We start from the raw sequence: 19,100 nt of genomic DNA, 5'->3' as shown, positions 1-19,100 counted from the left end.
ATTGACATGACTGGAGTCACACAGCTTCTAAAAGAAAGAAGGAAAGAGAAAAGAAGGGTAGTCCTCCAATTGGTAGACCAATTTTCTCATACTTAGAAAAGTTAAGAAGCCCATAGGGACAGATAATTCCAGAACCTTCACCTTAGGTAAACATGCAGATACCTGAATCAGGGTCTCTTGGATGGAGTCTAGGAACTGAAGAACAGGGAGGTGAAGAGACTGAGCCAAGGCCACTGAATTAGTAAACAGTGGGGCCCAGATTTGAGTCGAGACGTTGCTACATGGTGGCAGCAACTGAGTGATCACAAATGTAGTGAATGCCAGAGATGGCAGGTCCCACGGGAATATGTAGCTATGTTGGCTCGGATGATAGAGTCAGACAAGTAAAGCTTTCTTGGTCTCAAAGCATTTGGCACAAGACACACCACATATCCAGTATTTCCCCCCAATTCTCCCCTTTCATCCATAGTTTGAGCACTTGCAGCTGTGTCCCAAATCCAGGGCTTGGCTGATTTTTCAAAGACCTAAAAATAGAGGCTCCTGTTCCCCATTAAGCGATTCTAGAAGCCGTTTCCCTCTCCCCTTCATCTTGCAGACACCCATGAGATCGCCTTTCTCTTTCCCCATATAAAATCATGATGAAATCCCAGGAAAATCCACTGCTGGTTTCTCAGAATGACTTTCTGGCAGACAATGGAGGTGCTTTGCTTTCCCCAAAAGCACATAAGAACTGCAAATTAATTATACAACATAATTAGCTGTCTTCTCAAAATCTGTGCAGTGGGCACTTGGAAGCAAGAATAGTAATAGTGGGCTTTGGATTGCTGCCTTAGTAATGAGAGTTTGCAGAAGGAAAAAAAAGGGGAAGACACATGATAATAAGCTATGAGTAGCATTTTCTGGAGTATGGTTAATGTTCACTTATGAAATGCAATGTGATTTGAAGAATGCACTAATAACTATTTTTAGTAGTTAAATATTTACCTTGATAATTAAATATTTATCTTTATATGTTTTATAAAATATCTGTTACTAATCTATCAAACCCTTCGAATTACAGACATTCTTAGAATGAGGCTGAGTGTATTAGCTACCTATTGCTGTGTAACAAACTACTCCCCCTAATTAGCAATTAACATCGATTGCCTCACAGTTTCTGTAGGCCAGGAATTCAGGAGTTAATGCTGGCTGATTCTGGCTTGGGGTTTCTCATGAGGCTGTAGTCAAGACGGCAGGGAGGACTACAGCTATCTGAAGGCTTGACTGGGGCTCCACTTCCAAAATGGGACACTCACGTGGCTGTCAAGTCAATGCCAATTGTTGGCCAGAGGCCTCAGCCTCTCTCCACGTGGATCTCTCCAGAGAGCTGCTTGAGCATCCTTATAACATGGCAGCTGCTTCCTCCGCAGACGGTGATATGAGAGGGAGTAGGGAGAAAGCCTTAATGTCTTTTACGACCTAGCCTCAGAATCGCACACTGTGACTTCTGCAATAGCACATTGGTTACACATGTCAGCCCTGTTCAGTGTTGGCAGGAACTACACAAGAATATGAATCCCAGGAGATGAGAATAACTGGGGGCGTCTTGGAAGCTGGCTGCCCCATGAGGCAGGCACTATCGTGATTATGCTCTCATGAAAGTCAAAGAACCTGAGACACAGAGAGAAGTTATTGTACCCCAGTCACATTGCTAGTAAGTGGCAGAGCAGAGCTAGGATTTTATCTGACTGTAAAGCCTCAACTGACATCAATAAACAAGAGAATGCTGGGTAAGTTCAGTGGCCCATAGGAAGGGATCACTGTAAAATCTCTTTACAGAAGAGTTCCTGCAGTGTAAGGTATTTTGGAAGTGTCTTACTTCCTTCTGGAGGCTTTTTCTTCTACTTGCTCTTCCCTCTGACATCCTTAAAGGGAACCTCCCCAAACAAACAGGCCACTCCCTGTTGAAGGATGATGTTTTTGTTTTAAAGAGGTGTCAAGGAATGACTCCTGCTCAGATTTGCCTGAGATCCAAAACGGCTGGAAAACCACTTCTCATACGGAGCTCGTGAGGGGAGCCAGAATCACCTACCAGTGTGACCCTGGCTACGACCTCGTGGGGAGTGACACCCTCACCTGCCAGTGGGACCTCAGCTGGAGCAGCGACCCCCCGTTTTGTGAGAAAAGTAAGAATAGTCTTGTTTTCTTCCTCTAGGTCAACAGCGGCACATCCCTCCCATGGAGTGCTTTCTGTGTGGGTGTGGTGGGATTATTTAACATAGAACCAGGCCCCCCTCCTACTCCACTAACTCGTTAGCACTGCTCACAAATGTCATTTTGTAGCCCTAGAACAGAGATCTCAGATGCAGGTGCCTTCAGAAGCCTGGCAGATAATGTAAATGAGTGAAATAGACAGGGCAGGAGACAATAGGGAGTGGTGTAGACTGTGGTAGATGGGAATGTATGTAACCTGTGAAAAAACATCATTCAAATTGAGGTCTTTAAAATACTGGTAGTAGCCAAGCAAAACAAATCTCAGTTGGACCTTGGAGCCCCCGTTCAAAACCCCTGTAATGGGTAACCAACCCCACCCAGAGAGTGTCTATCCTGGTCCCCTCGTGGCTCCTTCTGCCAGCGCCCCTCAGGAGCGCAGGCCAGGCATGTCTGGTGACAGCTGAGTTGAATATCTTGAAAAAAAAGAAGTGCTTCTGGTTTCTATTCTGATGCCTTGATAGCAGGGAGAGGAGCTGTGTATGGAGGTGGCCTCTTCCCCCAGCTCTTTGCTTCCTTCCTCTTACTTAAAGCTCTAGTCTTCAACTCTCTTACTGGGAGTCTTTGGTGATACTTTGGTAGACTTATCGACATGACTTGATTTACCAGTTGCACAATAAGAAATGCTAAGCATGAGCAGAGAAAGAGGGTATCGGGAAGAAGTACGGGGGTCACGTACATTTCCTGACATAAATATTCTAGCATCAAAGAAAATTAATTACAATTGTGAGAACCATGAAAGAACCTGCTAGAAGTCCACAAAATCAGCCACACAAACAGATCTATTTGTTTTACAACAGTATGGGGCACATGTGTGTGTGTGTGTGATGATAAAAAATAAAGAATGGACAGTGAGAAGTTCCATGGGTGGTGATTGGCGAGATCCATCACAAACCCATTAACATGATCAATGCCATCGTTATTATTTAAAACACTTTTACTTAAATACTTTTCTAGGTAAACATGTTTTAAATCTCAAATGTTTTAAATAAATAATGATGTAGATCATATTAATGAATGTTAAAGGTTGGAGGGCACCTAACTAGCACCGCCTGGGAAAGTCTTCTCACCTGCCTCAATTTCTGCCAAGAAAAGGCCCAACTTAGAGCAACTAAATATGTACCGGGCCCCTTCTGTGTATGGGCATGCATGTTCCCAGAACGGATGCCTCACTCACTCTCCGCCCGAGACAGACACCTGCCAATGGCTTTGATTGCACTCCCTTCTAGAGAAGTGAGGACAGCAGAGCCTCCTTAGGACAGTGGGGTCCCCTCTCAAAAAAAATCTCAAAGGGCTGCTAATTCCTTTCACTGGTTGAGCTGCACTCTTGACGTTAAAAGAAATATATTAGAATATCTTAAAATTCGCAAGTGATGACTCTATAAGCTTCTTACTACACTGATGGACAGTGGCCGCAAGAAAGGGGGTGAGGACTTGGTAATGCGGGTGAATGTTGAAACCACGGTGTTGTTTATGGGAAACCATCATAAGATTGTATATCAGTGATCTTTTAATTAAAAAAAGAAGAAGAGACACTGGAGAAATTGCTCCCCCCCCTCACACATGCACGGAGGAAAGGTCGTGTACAGTCAGAGCTGCAAACCAGGAGGAGAGCCCTCACTAGAAACCGTACCCACTGGCCACCCTGATCTTGGACTTCCCGCTTCCAGAACGATGACAGAATAAATTTTTGTTTGAAAAAAAAAAAAAAAAGAATATCTTAAAATGACGCAAGTAACAAATGCTCACTTAAGCAGTAGTAAAATTTTGAAGTAGAAAACACAGGTTTTATGATCTTACTCTCTAGAAATGCCCCCACTCTGAAAAGTTGATTCTGTACTGTCCCAACAGCTTGTGTGTGTATGGGAGTTTTACACATAAGCATGTGCATGTATGTGTGTATGTGCCACGCATATACAGACATGTATAGGTATACATAAAGAGATAGTTACAGATATGGCTATTTTTCCATAATAAGCGTCAATTTATACAAAACTGCCTTGCAACTGCTGTTTTCCCAACTCTGAAATACGGACACCTTTTCATATCACCCGTGTTGTTTACTTCATTCTTTTCTCATTGGTTTATTGTGGTTTATCTATGTTGATTTTTTTTCACTAAAAAGTAATGAGTGGTTCTTTTATTATACTCAGGCACTAAAAAGAAAATAGCAAAGGCGCCCCTCACTTTGTTCTCTTTCACAGTTGCTCAGGATTTCATGGAATGGCTGTTTCTTTTTTAACTATTCCCCTGTTAGAGAATTTGCATTATTTTTCTGTTTCAACCATTAGAACTAATGGTGCAATGTACCACTTTGCACATACATCTTTGGGCCTTGATGCAAACATTTCCAGTCTCTCTCATCCCGGCCTGTTCTCCAGCCATCTCCGATGCACACAGATGCATCACCTTCCAAACTGGAAAAGACCTAAGCAAACGTTCTAGGTCATTCTTTAGTACTGAGCAAACCTGTGATAGTAAGGGACCTAATGCCCACTTGGTCTGCTTTCATCCTGTGTAGTTATGTACTGCACCGACCCTGGAGAAGTGGACCACTCGACCCGCTTAATTTCGGATCCTGTTCTGCTGGTGGGCACCACCATCCAATACACCTGCAACCCTGGCTTTGTGCTGGAGGGGAGCTCTCTTCTGACCTGCTACAGCCGAGAAACCGGCACTCCCATCTGGACGTCTCGCCTGCCCCACTGCGTTTGTGAGTCCTGTTTGTCAGCTTGCGGGAGGCGCAGGTTTCCTCTTACCCACTGTGGAGGGCGGGGCTGCTTGCAGGAGCCATCCCACCCTTTGGGCGCATTCACTGTTATTGCTATCACAAAATAGCTAGCACAGATGGAAGGCATGAATACTGTAACATTGACAGGAAATTTATCAGACTCTGTGCTAAATCCTTTACCAAATGTCCCTCTCTGCTTCCTGGAGTAGCCGTGTGGGTGTGGCATGTGGTCTCTATTTTCAGAAGCAGCTACTAAGGTTCAGAGAGGTAAAATCATTGCTCCAGGCCACACAGCGAGTTCATAGTGGAGACCAGACCTACCTGACTCGGCTGAAAACGGAGCAGTTTGCAGGGACAAGCAGGCTGGGTTTAAACTCTCTTCATCCTCATCTGCGGGGAGCCCCCAAAGCAAATGTTTGGTTTAAAAAACACTCTGGGGGTTACTTACCCGTATAACCTCATAAAAGGCTTCCAAGGGCTCTCTGAGGATGAAGGAGTTGCTCCTCTTCCGAGGCAGAGGAGGTGGAGAGCCGTGGTCCGGGGTCGCAGCCTTGAGCGCGTGGGGGTCCGCTGGGCCGCTTTAGGAGTCCCTGGGGATCCCGAGGCAGCTGGCTGGGATCGGCCTGGGCGGCGAGGTTTTGTGAAGCTCCCCAGTCCCTCTCTCGTGCAGCCAGCAATCAGCACCTCCGCTGAAGGGAACCGGAAGGCTGCCCTGAAGGCCCAGAAGCCTCCCCCAGTGTTGGGAGTTTAGAAGCCGTCAGCAGCAGTTCTATTTTATGTGGGTGGGTTATAAACAGTCCCATTCAGGGCACAGCCAGCTCGAGCTCTAGACGCTGCAAGTAAGACTACATCAAAATTAAAAGCTCCTGCGCAGAAAAAGGGAGAACTTTTATTATTCTGTTTTCACACCAAACAAGGAATCTAGGACCACATGCCCTGTGTTCCATCTGCCCCTCTAGGCTGAGTCCTAGAATTTCACAGCTGAAGGGAACCCGGGAGGTAAAATACTGTACAACTGAGAGGTAATTTGGAGATAAGATACAACTGCCCCTTTTTACCGATAAAATAATAGTTATTATTGATTGACTGTTAAGACATTTTGCTAGGCACATTATGTGTATTTATGAATGTATATGAATATGTGATGTAGTATGTATATATATGTGTGTGTGTGTGCATATATATTAAGGGAACGAAAGCTCAGAGTGAAAGACAGGTAATAATTACCATTTATTGCACGTGTAAAACACATTGCTAAGCAGATTTTATACATACACACAGTTGACCCTTAAATAACACAAAGGGCAGGGGAACTGACCCCTTGCACCATTGAAAATCCACGCGTAACTTTCGCCCCTCCAAAACTTAAGTACTAATAGCCTCCTGTTGACCAGAAGCCTTACCAATAACATAAACAGTCGATGAGCCCATATTCTGTGCATTATATGCATTATATACTGTATTGTTACCATAAAGTCAGAAAAAAAGAATATGTTTCTTCAAATCATCGCAAATCTCCAAAATTTTTTCCAATATATTTATTGCAAAAAATTTGCATATAAGTGGATCCATGTGGTTCAAACCCGTATTATTCAAGGGTCAACTGTACATATATAAGTAAATGTGTGTGTATATGTGTGTAAAAGAAACAGACTCGAAGGAAAATATGATTAAGGTCACTGCACTTCGTGGGCAGAGCTAGGAGGTAAATTGGGGGCTCCAGTCTCTGCGTCCACTGCCCCTTCGCCCAGCCTTGCCCCTGCCCTCATCTCACTATGAGTGGCAGGGTGCAAACCCGTGCAGGGATGGCCCAGAGGTGTTGTAGCCTGTGGCCTTAAACCCCTACCCACAGCCTCGCCCCCTCCCTAGTCTCCAGACCTTTGGGGCCAAGTTCCCATTCCTCTTAGTGGTTGAATTATGTCCCCTGAGAAGAGATGTTGAAGTTCTAACCCCCAGTTCCGGACACTGGAACCCTTTTTGGAAGGAGGGTCTTTGCAGATATGATTCAGGGAAAGGTGAGGCCATGCTGGATTAGCATGGGCACGAACCCAGGGACGGGTGTCCTTGTAAGAAGAGGGAAATTTAGACCCAGACACAGGAAGGGTGCCGGGTGGTGACAGAATCCCTGCGGGTGCAGCTATGCCCCCTGGAAGCTGGAAGGGGCAAGGAAGGATCCCCACACAGGTTTTGGAGGGAGCGTGGCCCCTCGATGTCACATTTCTAACCCCCAGAACTGTGAGGCAATAAATCTCGGGGTTTCTTAAGGTGCCCAGTTTGTGGCATGTCGTAAAGGCAGCCCAGGACACAAATGCTGTTCCACCTGCCTCCTGGCGACTGTAAGGACGATCAGAATTACTGAACTGAGTTGCTCAAGTGGCTGAGACCCAGAGATGAAAAACTAAAAATAAAAGCTAATTTAAAAGTACTGAGAGATGGAGATAACATTTTTAAAAATAAAAAAAAAGACACCTCACTAATGAGGCACAGCCTCCAAAGACCGTCTGGGCTGCAGCAGCGGCTGCTGGGGCTCCGGGAGGCTTGCCTCCCTCCCTCCCTCCTTCTGGGGCCGCTGCACCCGAAAATCTCAGTGCAGGATCTGCAGCTCACGGGAGAGGGCTTCCCTGACACCCATGCTAATGAGTTCACGAGCCGAGCCAGGTGTCGGGAGACACGCCACCGTCCCAGAAGCCTGAGGAAGAGCCCAGCGTGTGGTTCCAGCATCGTGAGAGGCAGGAGGCTGTCAGAGATGATACGGAAGGCAGGGGACAGTCAAATGCTAGCAGCGAGGTGCTGGAGCTAGAGGGAGATTGTACAGGGTATTTTTAAGGATGAAGTTGTTGGACACAAAACAGCTTTAAAATGTTTCCTCTGCTGAACAAGGGAAACAAGCCCGTTTGCTGAGCACTTTCAATGTTCAAAGGCCCTTCCCAACATTAATACATTTCACCCTCACAAAAGTGCCTGGCTGGTACAAGTGTCCACTTAAAAGCAGACAAAGGAGGCCCAGAGGGGGTGAGTAGCTTTCCTGAGGTCACACAGCAGAGAAGGGGCAAACCCTTGATTCCTGCTCAAGCCTGACTAACCCCAAAAGCTTCATTTCCCACCTCATCACTGCCACCTCAGCCTCTGAGGGGAGCTCTGGTGTTCCACTGCTGACCAAGCTCCCCCCCAGCAAGTCCATGGAGCAGACATAGCAAATTGTATACAATCTGGTCTCCTACAGCCTCTGTCACAGAAGCTTACTCACAGGCTTAGTTTGGCTGGGTGGGCGTAAGGTGAGAGGCAGGAAGAATATTTCATAATTTCACACCACCATCTATCATTCCCTGAGTACCTATACATGCCAAACATTTTACATTCATCTTACTCAATCTTCCAGATCCCTGTGGAATATGTATCACTATTAGTCCCATTTTACTGACAAGGAAACTGAGGCTCAGAGAGGGTGTGGCTCTGGCTGGAGGTCACTGTGCCAGTAAGTAGCAGAGCCCAGATTCTAACCCAGATTCCACATCCTAGTGCCTTCTACCGCGGCCCCGTGTGCCCAGAGCTGGGTGAGTGAAAGGCGAGCTTGGCAAATTCTGTTTTTGACTCCTTTCGAGTGAGGCGGGGATGTAGAGAGATGGCGCTCATGAGGGTGGGCAAGCCAGATCACACGCACTGTGAGTCAGCGTCCCCGAAGACCCCACTATCTCATCAAAGCCCCTTCGGCTTGCCTTTCAGCGGAGGAGTCCCTGGCCTGCGACAACCCGGGACTGCCGGAAAACGGGTACCAGATCCTGTACAAGCGGCTCTACCTGCCAGGAGAGTCCCTCACTTTCATGTGCTACGAAGGCTTCGAGCTCATGGGCGAAGTGACCATCCGGTGCATCCTGGGGCAGCCATCGCACTGGAACGGGCCGCTGCCCGTCTGTAAAGGTAACGGAGCTGCTCACAATGCAGGGGCTGAGGGACCAGGACACGTCAGGACCGGCTTGCTGAAATTCTGAATTTGCTCTCAACAGCCGAGCTACTGTATTTCATTCTAAGATACCGCTGTTATTTTCTGCACCACTGAGAAAGAGAAAAAAATGCTGTCAATTAAACTATGGCACTATGCCTTCTCCTTGCTGAGCATTTTTATTTTTACTTACTAAAAGAGCTTTTTCAAGTTTAGATTTTCATAAAGGAGAGCCATTCTGCTTTTGACTCCTGCTTCCACGGCGTGGCTTCCACGTTTCTCGCCTCCTGCACCCGCTTCTCACAACCACTGGGTTCCCAAGGATTAGGAGGGCTGCTCCCCTGTTCTGATGCCCAGGCTGTAATGCGCTCACAGGCGTCGTGAGCGCCACCTGGTGGCAGCGATAAAACACAGCTTGGCTGTAAATCACCCCATCTCAGAGAGGGTAAAAAGAGGGGAAACGGATTTCAGTTATCGGTGAAATATACTCATCATTGAAATTAAGTTGCAACACACTCAGTGAGATTTGGATCCATTTATCTAGGTCTTTGAGGTAGTTAATGTTGATATCTCAAATACATTCAATGCTTTTTAGGCTAGTGGATCTTAACATTTTGAAGCATTAATATCCCTTGGAGAATCAGGCAGAAAGCTCAGAATTCTCTCCCCAGGTAAAACAGAAGCGTGCAGTTTTCAATTTCTACTTGGGAACCTGAACAGCAGATCCCCAGATGCCTGACTGCCCACACTCATTCACATTCAGTGCCTCCTTCTAGGTCTAATATCCATGGGGGACTGTGCACACCACACAGGCAACCAAAGTCCAGCTCCTCTTGGGTGGGAAGCAACTGCCCCAGGATTTCCATTTCCCTTGGGCCCTAGTTCCAAAGATACCTTCAGTTCATTAGCTAGTTAGTAAACTAGCTTTACCAATGGTTCTGTTGTCATCCCTTAGTAGTGGCATAAGTCAGAGAGACTTTGACCATGACAATTAGGTAGAATATGAGATAAGTGGGCCTTTGGTGGCCACCCCCTCCTGCTCCCAAGTCATGAAATCTTTTTATACAAGCCCTTCCCTCTGGGGTCTTGAATCCTTGACACCCGTGGTGTGAGCATTATGTTTTGTGCTCAGCTATCATGATGTCTTTGATGCCAAAGCACGGAGATGCCAATCCCATCGTCTTGAAATTGCAGAGAAGTTTTACAGGGACTGTAGGGAAATGAGTGGATTCCAGGGAGTCCTAGTCTGCAGTGAATGAAAAGAGTTGTATAAGAAATATAAATTCTAGTCAAATAAATACGGAATGAAAGTAAAATTAGAAAGGTCCATATATACATGTATTTCAAAGCAGGAAAACAGTTTCACCACCGGCTGCATTTTGGATTTGGGGTTGTGTCTTCAGCCTCACCGTTCAGCAGCCTTTGTCCTACCCGGAAACAAAGAAGGGCCAGAACTGCGTAGTCGAGAGCAGAGGCTAGAGAAGGCCAGGCAGTCGGGGTTTAATCCTGCCTCCGTCACTTAGAAATGATGCCAGAGAAGTCACTTCACCTCTCGGCACCTCTGTTTGCTCATATGTAAGATGGGGATGATACAGGTATCTACCTAATGAGACTGTTGCAAGGATTAGATGAGCAGCTGTGTGTATGCAAAGCTCTCGGCACCTATTTGACAGAGAGTGAGTGTTCGGTGATTATTCACCATTATTGCCGCTGACCTTCCATAGCCAGGCATGCCCACTCTCTTTCCCACCAGCCCCCAGTAAATAGCACTGACTTCATCCAAGTGCAGCATATGGGCATTTGCTCCCAATTTTCGGGGGTGTCATTTCCAGCAGAGTAAACTCACTTAACATTGACAGATGTTTCCAATTTCTTTTTCAGTTAATCAGGACAGTTTTGAACACGCTTTAGAAGGTGAGTTCCCTGACGGAAAAAAAAATCCAATAAGTCAAGCTAATCGCAGAAAATGAGGGCAGCTCCTTGGATATCCTTATCCAAGTGCTTCAGAGACATAAGCAAGAATTCTGCCTTCACACTGCTGAAGATAAATTCAAAATAAACGATACTGTACAGAAAAAAAAGTCATTGAATTGGCAAATTAGGTCCTTACTATGACCTGAAAGGGGTGTGGTGCCAGTTCTGTTCATGAGGCCGGGAAAATCTGGGGGTCCACATGCCCAAGAAAGGCACTCTCCTGCTGTGAGACTTTTCACCCACACGGGGCTGTGTTGGGAAACTAACCCCAGAGCTGCCTCGCCTTCTTTGCTGAGTATCCTACTGGTTTGGGGAAGGAAAGGTCTGCCCAGGGAGCTCTGGGTGCCTTCACCTCAGTTTTCTTGTCCCCAACACTCCTGTCCCTGTACCCGCCTTGTTTTCCGTCCTCCATTCATTAGGAATCACCGAGGGCGATTTGCTCATGTGGAACAGGTGCTGAGGGCTCTCCGGGCTTCAGTTTTTGTTTCGATTTTGTGGTTCCTTCCTTTTTGACTTGCTGTATGTAAAATGTCCTGCATTCTGTACATATTCTCCATGTAGTTTGGTACAAAATCACTCCCCTGGGCTGTGATATGAGGAAAATTATCTATATCGTTTCCTTTTTCTTTTTTTTTTAAGTTTGAATTCATTAAGCAGTTTTTATTATTATTTTTGAAGCCCCTTAGCTTTCTGACAATAAATAGTTCACTCAGAATGTGGGGCTATAGGAATTACATTTCATTAGTTGCTTTCTCTTGCAACAGATGACATTTTAATCTAAGTAGCCAGAGTCAGGGTGCAAATGCAGGGGATGGGGGAGCACATATTAGTCACTCCATTGAGAAGAGGGGGAGTGTTTGGTGGTACTGGTCTCCATTCAGGCATCTCTTTACTAACTGTCACCCACCAGTGAACCATGAGGATGTCTCAGAGGCCTGGGTTGCTCAGAGATTGTGAGTGCCACTGGAATGTCTTGTGCTCATGTATTTATCCTGGGTGTTAGGATCAATTTTTCAGACCCAGAGACTGGTGGTTAATGGATTCTAGGTTGTCATAGAGCTTCTCCCTGTTAGATGTGGCCGTGGAGAAGAGCAGGGGAAACACCCCCAGCCCCCACAACAGCCACCATAGCTCTTGCAATTTCCACAAACCACGGGGAGGTGGCAGGAGGCTCCAGGGAGGCCAAGAGGGTTACCCGAGAGTGTGCAACTGTGGCCCCTGACAGTCGAAACCGGGTCTTACCAGCTGGAGGTGTCACTGGGGAAGTGACCCAGCTGCCCTGCGCCCTGGATGCCTCACTGAGCAGTTCTGGGAGGTGCCCGCCAGCTTGGGGACAACAAGCTCCTGTTCTCCGTGGAATGTCAGCAAATCTGCCTGCCCAGTTAGCACACCTGGGATTTCCTTTGAGTCTTCCCTTGGATTAGATTTTAGCCAGATTTCAACTGTACCCCCATCCCAAAAATGGGGATGGTATGATCCAGATCAGTAGAGTGTAACTCTCAGTAGCGCCCTATGACCACCCTCTGTTGCAGAGAACCAGCACTATTTTCTCTAGGCTCTGCTTCGTCCTCCCTCTGTAGATGGTTGTCTAAGTCTGAAGCCCTGTGGTGTCGGCTCTTTGAGTGGGTGCAGAACTGGGAGGGCCGGTGCTCACCTGGGAGCCAGGAACCTGCTTGGCTTGAGCACATGGGACACGAGGGCCTCACCGGCTTCTGTGTTTAGTAGCAGAAGCGGCAGCCGAGACATCGCTGGAAGGGGGAAACATGGCCCTGGCGATCTTCCTCCCGGTCCTCATCATCTCCTTGCTGCTGGGAGGGGCCTACATTTATATCACCAGGTAGGGGACTTCAGGACGGTGGAGGGGTGAGGGAGTTGCCACCTACTCAATGACCAGTGCACTGGGGGACCAGGCATTTCACCTCTCTGAGCCTCGGGGTCTCCTCCTGTAGCCTGGGGACGGGGGTTTTGTATGATTGGTGGGATGGTGTGACTCAACTCAGCTCTTGGAGAAATACGTATATAGAGCATCTACCAGCCCTCTGTGGTAGGAGAGCTGTCTCTGCAGCAGCAAACAAGATATCACTACCCCTGACCTCTAGGAGCTATGGCTCAGTGGGGGAGAGAGTTCATGCTGCAGGCCCTCGGACTCAGGACTGATGGCATCACCCATTCATTCATTCATTCACTTATTCAACAAATACGTATTGACAGTCTAACATGTACCATTGTTCCAAGCATTGAGGGCTGTGGAACTTGCCTTTAATGAAGGAGGGAGATATTCAGCCATGGCCAGGATATTCACTAATTCATTTAAATTCACAATTATGGAGCACTAACTATGTGCTAGGCAGTTTTCTGAGCTCTGGGAACATCACTGTGAACAAAACAGAAAGAAATCTTTGACACATAGGCCCAGGTTCTAATGGGGGAAGATAGACAATAAACAAAGTATGTAAGGAAGGGAAGTAGATTAGAAGGTAGTAAGTGCAGGTAGAAAAAGAGAGCCAGGGTGGGGTGGTGGTTGCACCTTAAATGGGGTCGGTAGAGGGGGCCCCACTGAGAAATGACGCTTGTGTAAGGACTTGAAAACTGTAATAAGTAACCTAGGCAAATATATGGTAAAGGATTCTAGGCAGAGGAGTGGCACATGCAAAGGTTCTGAGGCAGGCATTTCCCTCATATAAATGGTTCCCGCCTCATGGGGCTCAGCAGTCTAGTAGGGAGAGAGGAGAAATACACAAAGTATAACACACTATGATGCACACCATGAAGGGAAGAGAGAGTGTGTGGTAACAGAGGAGCCGCCTTTAAATCGGTGGTCAGAGAAGGTGCTCAATAAATGCCCAGTTATTGTTGTTGCTTCTTGCACTACAGAGAGACTTGAATCACTATATGTGTGAAAACAAAAGGAGCTCCACCCCCTCCCCAGCAAGGGGAGCACCAGGCTGTGGCCCTCACGGATGGGGCAGGAAGTTAAGAGCAGTTATGTCAGCTTTTACTCACGTGACTTCTCACCTGCTCGAGGCTGTTTGCACACACCCTCCCAGTTCTCTGTGGAGGTTCTGGTGCTCAGGAAGTGACGCCAGCTGCTCGCCTTCAGTATTGTAAGGTGTCTCCTAGTTGGGGAGAAGTAACCTCTCTGTTCTTGATTGTCTCCAGATGTCGCTATTACTCCAACCTCCGCCTGCCCCTGATGTACGCCCACCCCTACAGCCAGATCACCGTGGAAACCGAGTTCGACAACCCCATTTATGAGACAGGGGTGAGTTGGTTTCTCTTCTCTCCCCATGTCTCCCTCTTTGTCTGCTCCAAGTTCTCCAGCATCACAACTAAAGGTTTGATTTCCCTTGGCTCATGATGCCACTGGCAGAAAGGCAACAGCCGGTGGGTCCGTCTCAACCCTGCGTGCCCTCTGTTGAGATAACTGCTGGGAAAACCCAGCTCCCTTTGCAAGCCCATGACAAGCCTGTAATGCTGTTCAATCTTGGCAGAACAATCACAGAAAGAAGGGCCTGAACCAGAGACCCCTGGAGAGATGGCCAAGAAGGATCAGAGCCCAGCTGTGGCCTGGGGACCGCAGGCAGAGTTCCCACACATCTTATTGAACTGCACTCCTTACTGAAAGGCAGTGCACCACATTCCCATACAGCGGCATGCCTTGTGTTCGGTACTAGAGACACAGTCATGAACCAAATGGACGTGGTCCTGACTTTAATGAGTATATAGTCTTGCAAAGGAGACAGCTGATAATAATAAATAAGTCCCATTGGCTGGGCACTTTAAATGCATTATCTTCTTGAATGCTTATAACTCTTAGTGATAGATTCCGCAGTTATCTCCGATTGACTAATGAGGACCCTGAGGTCCAGAGACGAAAAAAGGATTTGGCTAAGGTTGTACACAGCCAGAAGGCCCAGCCTGGGTGCAAGCTCCAGCTGATGCTGTTAATCATTATACTTTCCTACCTCCCCTTGAACTTCAATCAGATATGCCAATGAATATCTTGATTATGACAAATCATACTTTCTAAGGATATGAAGGAAATTGGACAGGGTGTTTCGAGAGTGTACGATGGGGGACACCTGGGGGGATTGGATAGTCTCACTTTGAGAAAGTGAGTAAAGCCGAGATACATTAAGTGGGTAGACCTAGGAGGTGGCTGAAGAAGATGCCAAGTAGAAGAGACAGCACGTGCAAAGGCCCAGAGGCTCATGTGAGAAACCAAAAGGCTGGCCATGATTTTGCCGAACCACAATGCTTCCGATTCCCTGAATAATGATGCACAATCATCGCCCAATGTTTGGGGCGAGCCTAAACTTGAGTTGTTCCTTGTCCCCACTCACTTTCCCTCACCCCCACTTCCTTTAACCTCCTATGTTAGTTATCTACTGATTGTTACAATATTATTGCAAATTTAGGAGCTTAAAACAACACACATTTATTGTCTCATAGATTCTGTAGGTCAGGAGTCCAGGCACGGCTTAGCTGGGTCCTCTGCCTCAAGGCTCTCAGGCTCAGTCAAGGTGCCAGCCAGGGCTGCTGGCTCATCTGAGGTTCAACTGGGGAAGGATCCACTTCCAAGCTCACATCGTTGTTGATAGCATTCAGCTCCTTGCAGGTTGTTGGACTAAGGTCCTCAGTTTCTTGCAGGTTGTCATCTAGAAGCCACCCTCAATTCCTTTCTGTGCGGCCCTCTCTATAGAACAGCTCACAGTAGGGCAGCTTGCCTCTTCAAAAGCAGCAAGAATCTCCTCAAAAGATAGAAGTCACGATTCTATATAATATAAATATGAATATGGCATCCTAGCACCTTTGCTGTATTCTGTTGGTTTTAGAAGCAAATCTCAGGTCTTGCTCACCCTCATGGAGAGGGGATCATACAAGAAAGTGACTGCCAGGAAGTGGGGATCATGGAGACCTCCCTAGAGTCTACCCAGCACACTCCCATCCACCAGGAAGCACAGACATGATTGCTAATCTGTGCTGACCCAGCAGGCACTGTAGACCCTCATTAAAGCCTGTGACAGTGACATCTAATACAGCCAAACCTAGAGCAGCTCTCTGCTCCTCTGCTCTGGGGGCCTGGGATACGTTCCACCCCATGAGTATTGGAGAAATTGAACTAGTTGCTTACCACCCACCCACTGTAGCCACTTTAGCTGTGGTGCTGGTAAGAAGAGGTCATATGTTATTTTACATCCTGTGTAGCTCATTTCCAAATGCTAACAAAGACCAAGCTAATAAATACAGCACTTCTGAAACTAGACTTTATTAATATGTATAAGTATGTATTAAGTATGTATAAGCATATCCATTACCTAAAGCTATAATGATGCTGGGTAACAAACAATCCCAAATTCAGTTGCTCAAGCAACATATGTGATTCATTCATTAGTCTGTGGAGCAGTATTTCCAGCTGGTTTCAGCTGCATGGTGGCTGCTGGTTGGGCTGTACTCTCACGCTCACACATCTGGGGTTGGCTGGTTGTGGGCTGGGTCACTCAGCGCTGCTCTCTGTGTCCTTCGTCGGCTTGCTGGGGCCAAAGGCTATCACGTGGCCTCTGCTGATGGTGGTGGCAGGAGGGCAGGACACAAGCACTCTTCGGGCCCCCGTGTGACCCATTTTCTTGTGACCCTTTGGCAGCAAAAGCGAGTCAGGATGACTCGCTTCCAAAGTCACGTGGCCAGTGTCGTGGAAACAGGGAGGGGTGAAGAAGTGGAGCCATTCTGGGGTAACCCTACCACACCGGGTTCCTCAGATATGTGCTTCTCTCTCTTGCAGGAAACCAGAGAGTATGAAGTTTCCATCTAAAAAGAGCTACACCTGAGAAGGGAACAGACAGACACGAACTCAACTAGAACCTCCTCGAGAAATTCTTCCGGAGACCATGTGGCATTTGATTAAAACCCCAGAGTGTCGGCTGTCTTTTCTTTAGACTCTTCATTGAAGATTTACTGTTTTCTTCCCTGTATTTATTATATTTAAAATTGAAATAGGTGTGGTTGGATGGATTGCAGCTGCAGCCAAGTTCATGCTACAGCCTCAATTCTGAAGGCCGGGGGAAGAGCTGCAAAACGGCAAACAGCAGCAGAGGGGAGAACAGCAAAACCAGGCCGTTTCCCCATCCACAGTGCCATGCTACGGCTGCATCAGATTGCATGCATCTTTGGGATCCATGTCCATGGTGTTTTTAGTACAAATTGAAACCCCAACATTCGATTGAAAACAGTATTTCTTGTTGGATTAATTTGGGTTAGAATTTAGCCTGGATGCTTAAATAGGTCTGCTCCAAAACAAATCTTCTGTTTGCTCTTCTGAATCCCCAGCTTCTAAAAGGCCTTGCCACATCCCCTCCCGCCCATAGTCCTTCTGAAAGTAGCCAAGACATTATAGAAACATTCTCTTTTACTGGCCTCACTGGATGTTGGCAAAATAAGATGTTTTCTTTCTAGAAAGGTGGTAAATGACAAAGGAAAATTTTCAGAGAAGATGAGTGGTCCGAGCATCCAAATGATAAATTGGGTAAGAGGGAATGTTGGGTGATGGAGTCGAGTTAATAAGATGTTCTTTTCTTGGATACTCCTTCAGTGGTGAAAGAACAGGTAATTTATGCTCCAAGTGCCAGGATCCATCACCTTGTTGAGCAAGGCCACCCTCAAGCTGTGATAACAGACCCGCAGGCTTCGGAGGTACAGAGAGCTTTGCCCATAGTGATAAGGGTTTGTGTGGGTCGGGGTGCCATGGCCTGAAATCCAGAGGTGAACTGTTTTTCTCCTGGTGTGCTGGGATGCCTGAGCCCTCTAAATAAGGGAGTTCAAGGGCACTGTTTCTCTAAAGGCGTCACCTTCAGAATATATGTGCAATCAAGTATCGCAGGGGAAGGGAGAATCCTGCAAAAAGAAACTGCCCTTCTGTTCTCCAAAGCTCTGCCCAGATGTTGGGTGGTGGCATGATTGCTGACTGTGGAGGTGCAGAGGAACAGGAACAGGGGGCTTAAAACCACAACTGAACCTGCATAAAACTATTTGAACATCAGGAGGAGGGAAGGAGGAATTGCAAGCCAGAAAGGCATTCATAACACCTCATTAATGACAAAAGCACTCTCACAGTTTATCAGGATCCTTTGGAGCCAACCCAGTGGGACTGGTAGGTTTGTGACCCTCAGGAAGATGCTTTCCTAAATACAGGTAGAAAGAGAAGGCCGGGGGTGAGCATGCATGAAAGTGATGGTATGTACACGTCACTTCCCTGGGACTGTCACCTCCCTGGTGGTGGCTCAGAGAGGCACACAGGCTTAGTGCTTTTAGATCTCTCTTGGATATACCCAACATGCTCTCTAGAATTGTTTTAAACAGCTGGTTTTCAAACAAGAAAAGACCATTCTGGCTGTCATGCTTTTGGAAGAATGGCTGGGAATCCAGATTGTGTGTAGGGTGCATCTGGAGCAGAATAAGCAGGTGGATTTGACACGGTCATAGCCTCCCCCAGCCAGGAGCTTGGACCTCAGTCTTGGGGCGGGAGGATCTGAGGCCCAGATATTTTCCTTCTGCCAGAAAAGAATTCCTGCATCTGTGCTGCTTAAGGCATGTGTTCATGTTGCACAGCAAGAGATCATTAAAGGCTGCTTTCTAGCCACCCAAAGCCTACCCCATTTTATTAAAGAACCGGAGGAGAAGTGTTCCAGGCCATTAGTAGGCGATGCTATGTTTGGAGAAAGATCAACAATGCAAATAATGTAATGGTTTTTTAAAAAGGCAAAATCCCATCTTTGCTTTTATTCCTATTTGGTGCATATTCTAACCCTAACCCTGTGTCATCTGGAATGAAGGACTCTATTAATGATATTTAATTTTAAAACATACCATGGTTATGTGAAAACTAAACATCTACCTTTCATAAAGACTGAAATAATACAAAATCTTTATTCTAACCCTGTTCCCTAAAACTGGCCAGGCCATGGCCCAGGAATTCTTATTGGCTACTGAAGGTATAGAAAAGGTGTCAGTGTTTGTTTTTTTTCAGGATACTGTCGTCTTAGTTCTGTCTTAGTAGTACAGCACCTATAACCATATTTTAAAAGTTTGTTTTAGCCTAAAAATGGATCACGTGAGCTGGACAATGTACAGTGTGACTGAAAAGACAGGTTGGTGTCTATTTTTCTTTTTAAAATACCTGAATGTGTATTTGTAATCTGTAAAGGTAAA

At 46.7% G+C, this 19,100-nt stretch overlaps 1 protein-coding gene across 3 annotated transcripts in view; it reads left to right on the top strand.

Annotated features, from left to right (window-relative positions):
* Positions 1–18,877, top strand: part of SEZ6L (seizure related 6 homolog like) — a 163,257-nt gene extending 144,380 nt beyond the window's left edge. The window contains exons 11-17 of one of the 3 annotated variants that reach the window (XM_036908965.2): positions 1,971–2,165; positions 4,772–4,963; positions 8,705–8,899; positions 10,803–10,835; positions 12,624–12,732; positions 14,055–14,157; positions 16,678–18,877. In XM_036908965.2, the coding sequence (XP_036764860.2) occupies positions 1,971–2,165; positions 4,772–4,963; positions 8,705–8,899; positions 10,803–10,835; positions 12,624–12,732; positions 14,055–14,157; positions 16,678–16,707 (857 nt within the window). In that variant the 3' untranslated portion in view covers positions 16,708–18,877. Of the gene's footprint in view, positions 1–1,970; positions 2,166–4,771; positions 4,964–8,704; positions 8,900–10,802; positions 10,836–12,617; positions 12,733–14,054; positions 14,158–16,677 lie in introns of all 3 variants that reach the window. The other 2 variants (XM_036908964.2, XM_036908963.2) reach the window with 2 other exon arrangements.
* Positions 18,878–19,100: the final 223 nt, after the last annotated feature.

The sequence above is a fragment of the Manis pentadactyla genome, chromosome 14, assembly GCF_030020395.1.
Source record: "Manis pentadactyla isolate mManPen7 chromosome 14, mManPen7.hap1, whole genome shotgun sequence".
NCBI lineage: Eukaryota > Metazoa > Chordata > Mammalia > Pholidota > Manidae > Manis > Manis pentadactyla.
This window is presented reverse-complemented; position numbering and strand designations above follow the sequence as displayed.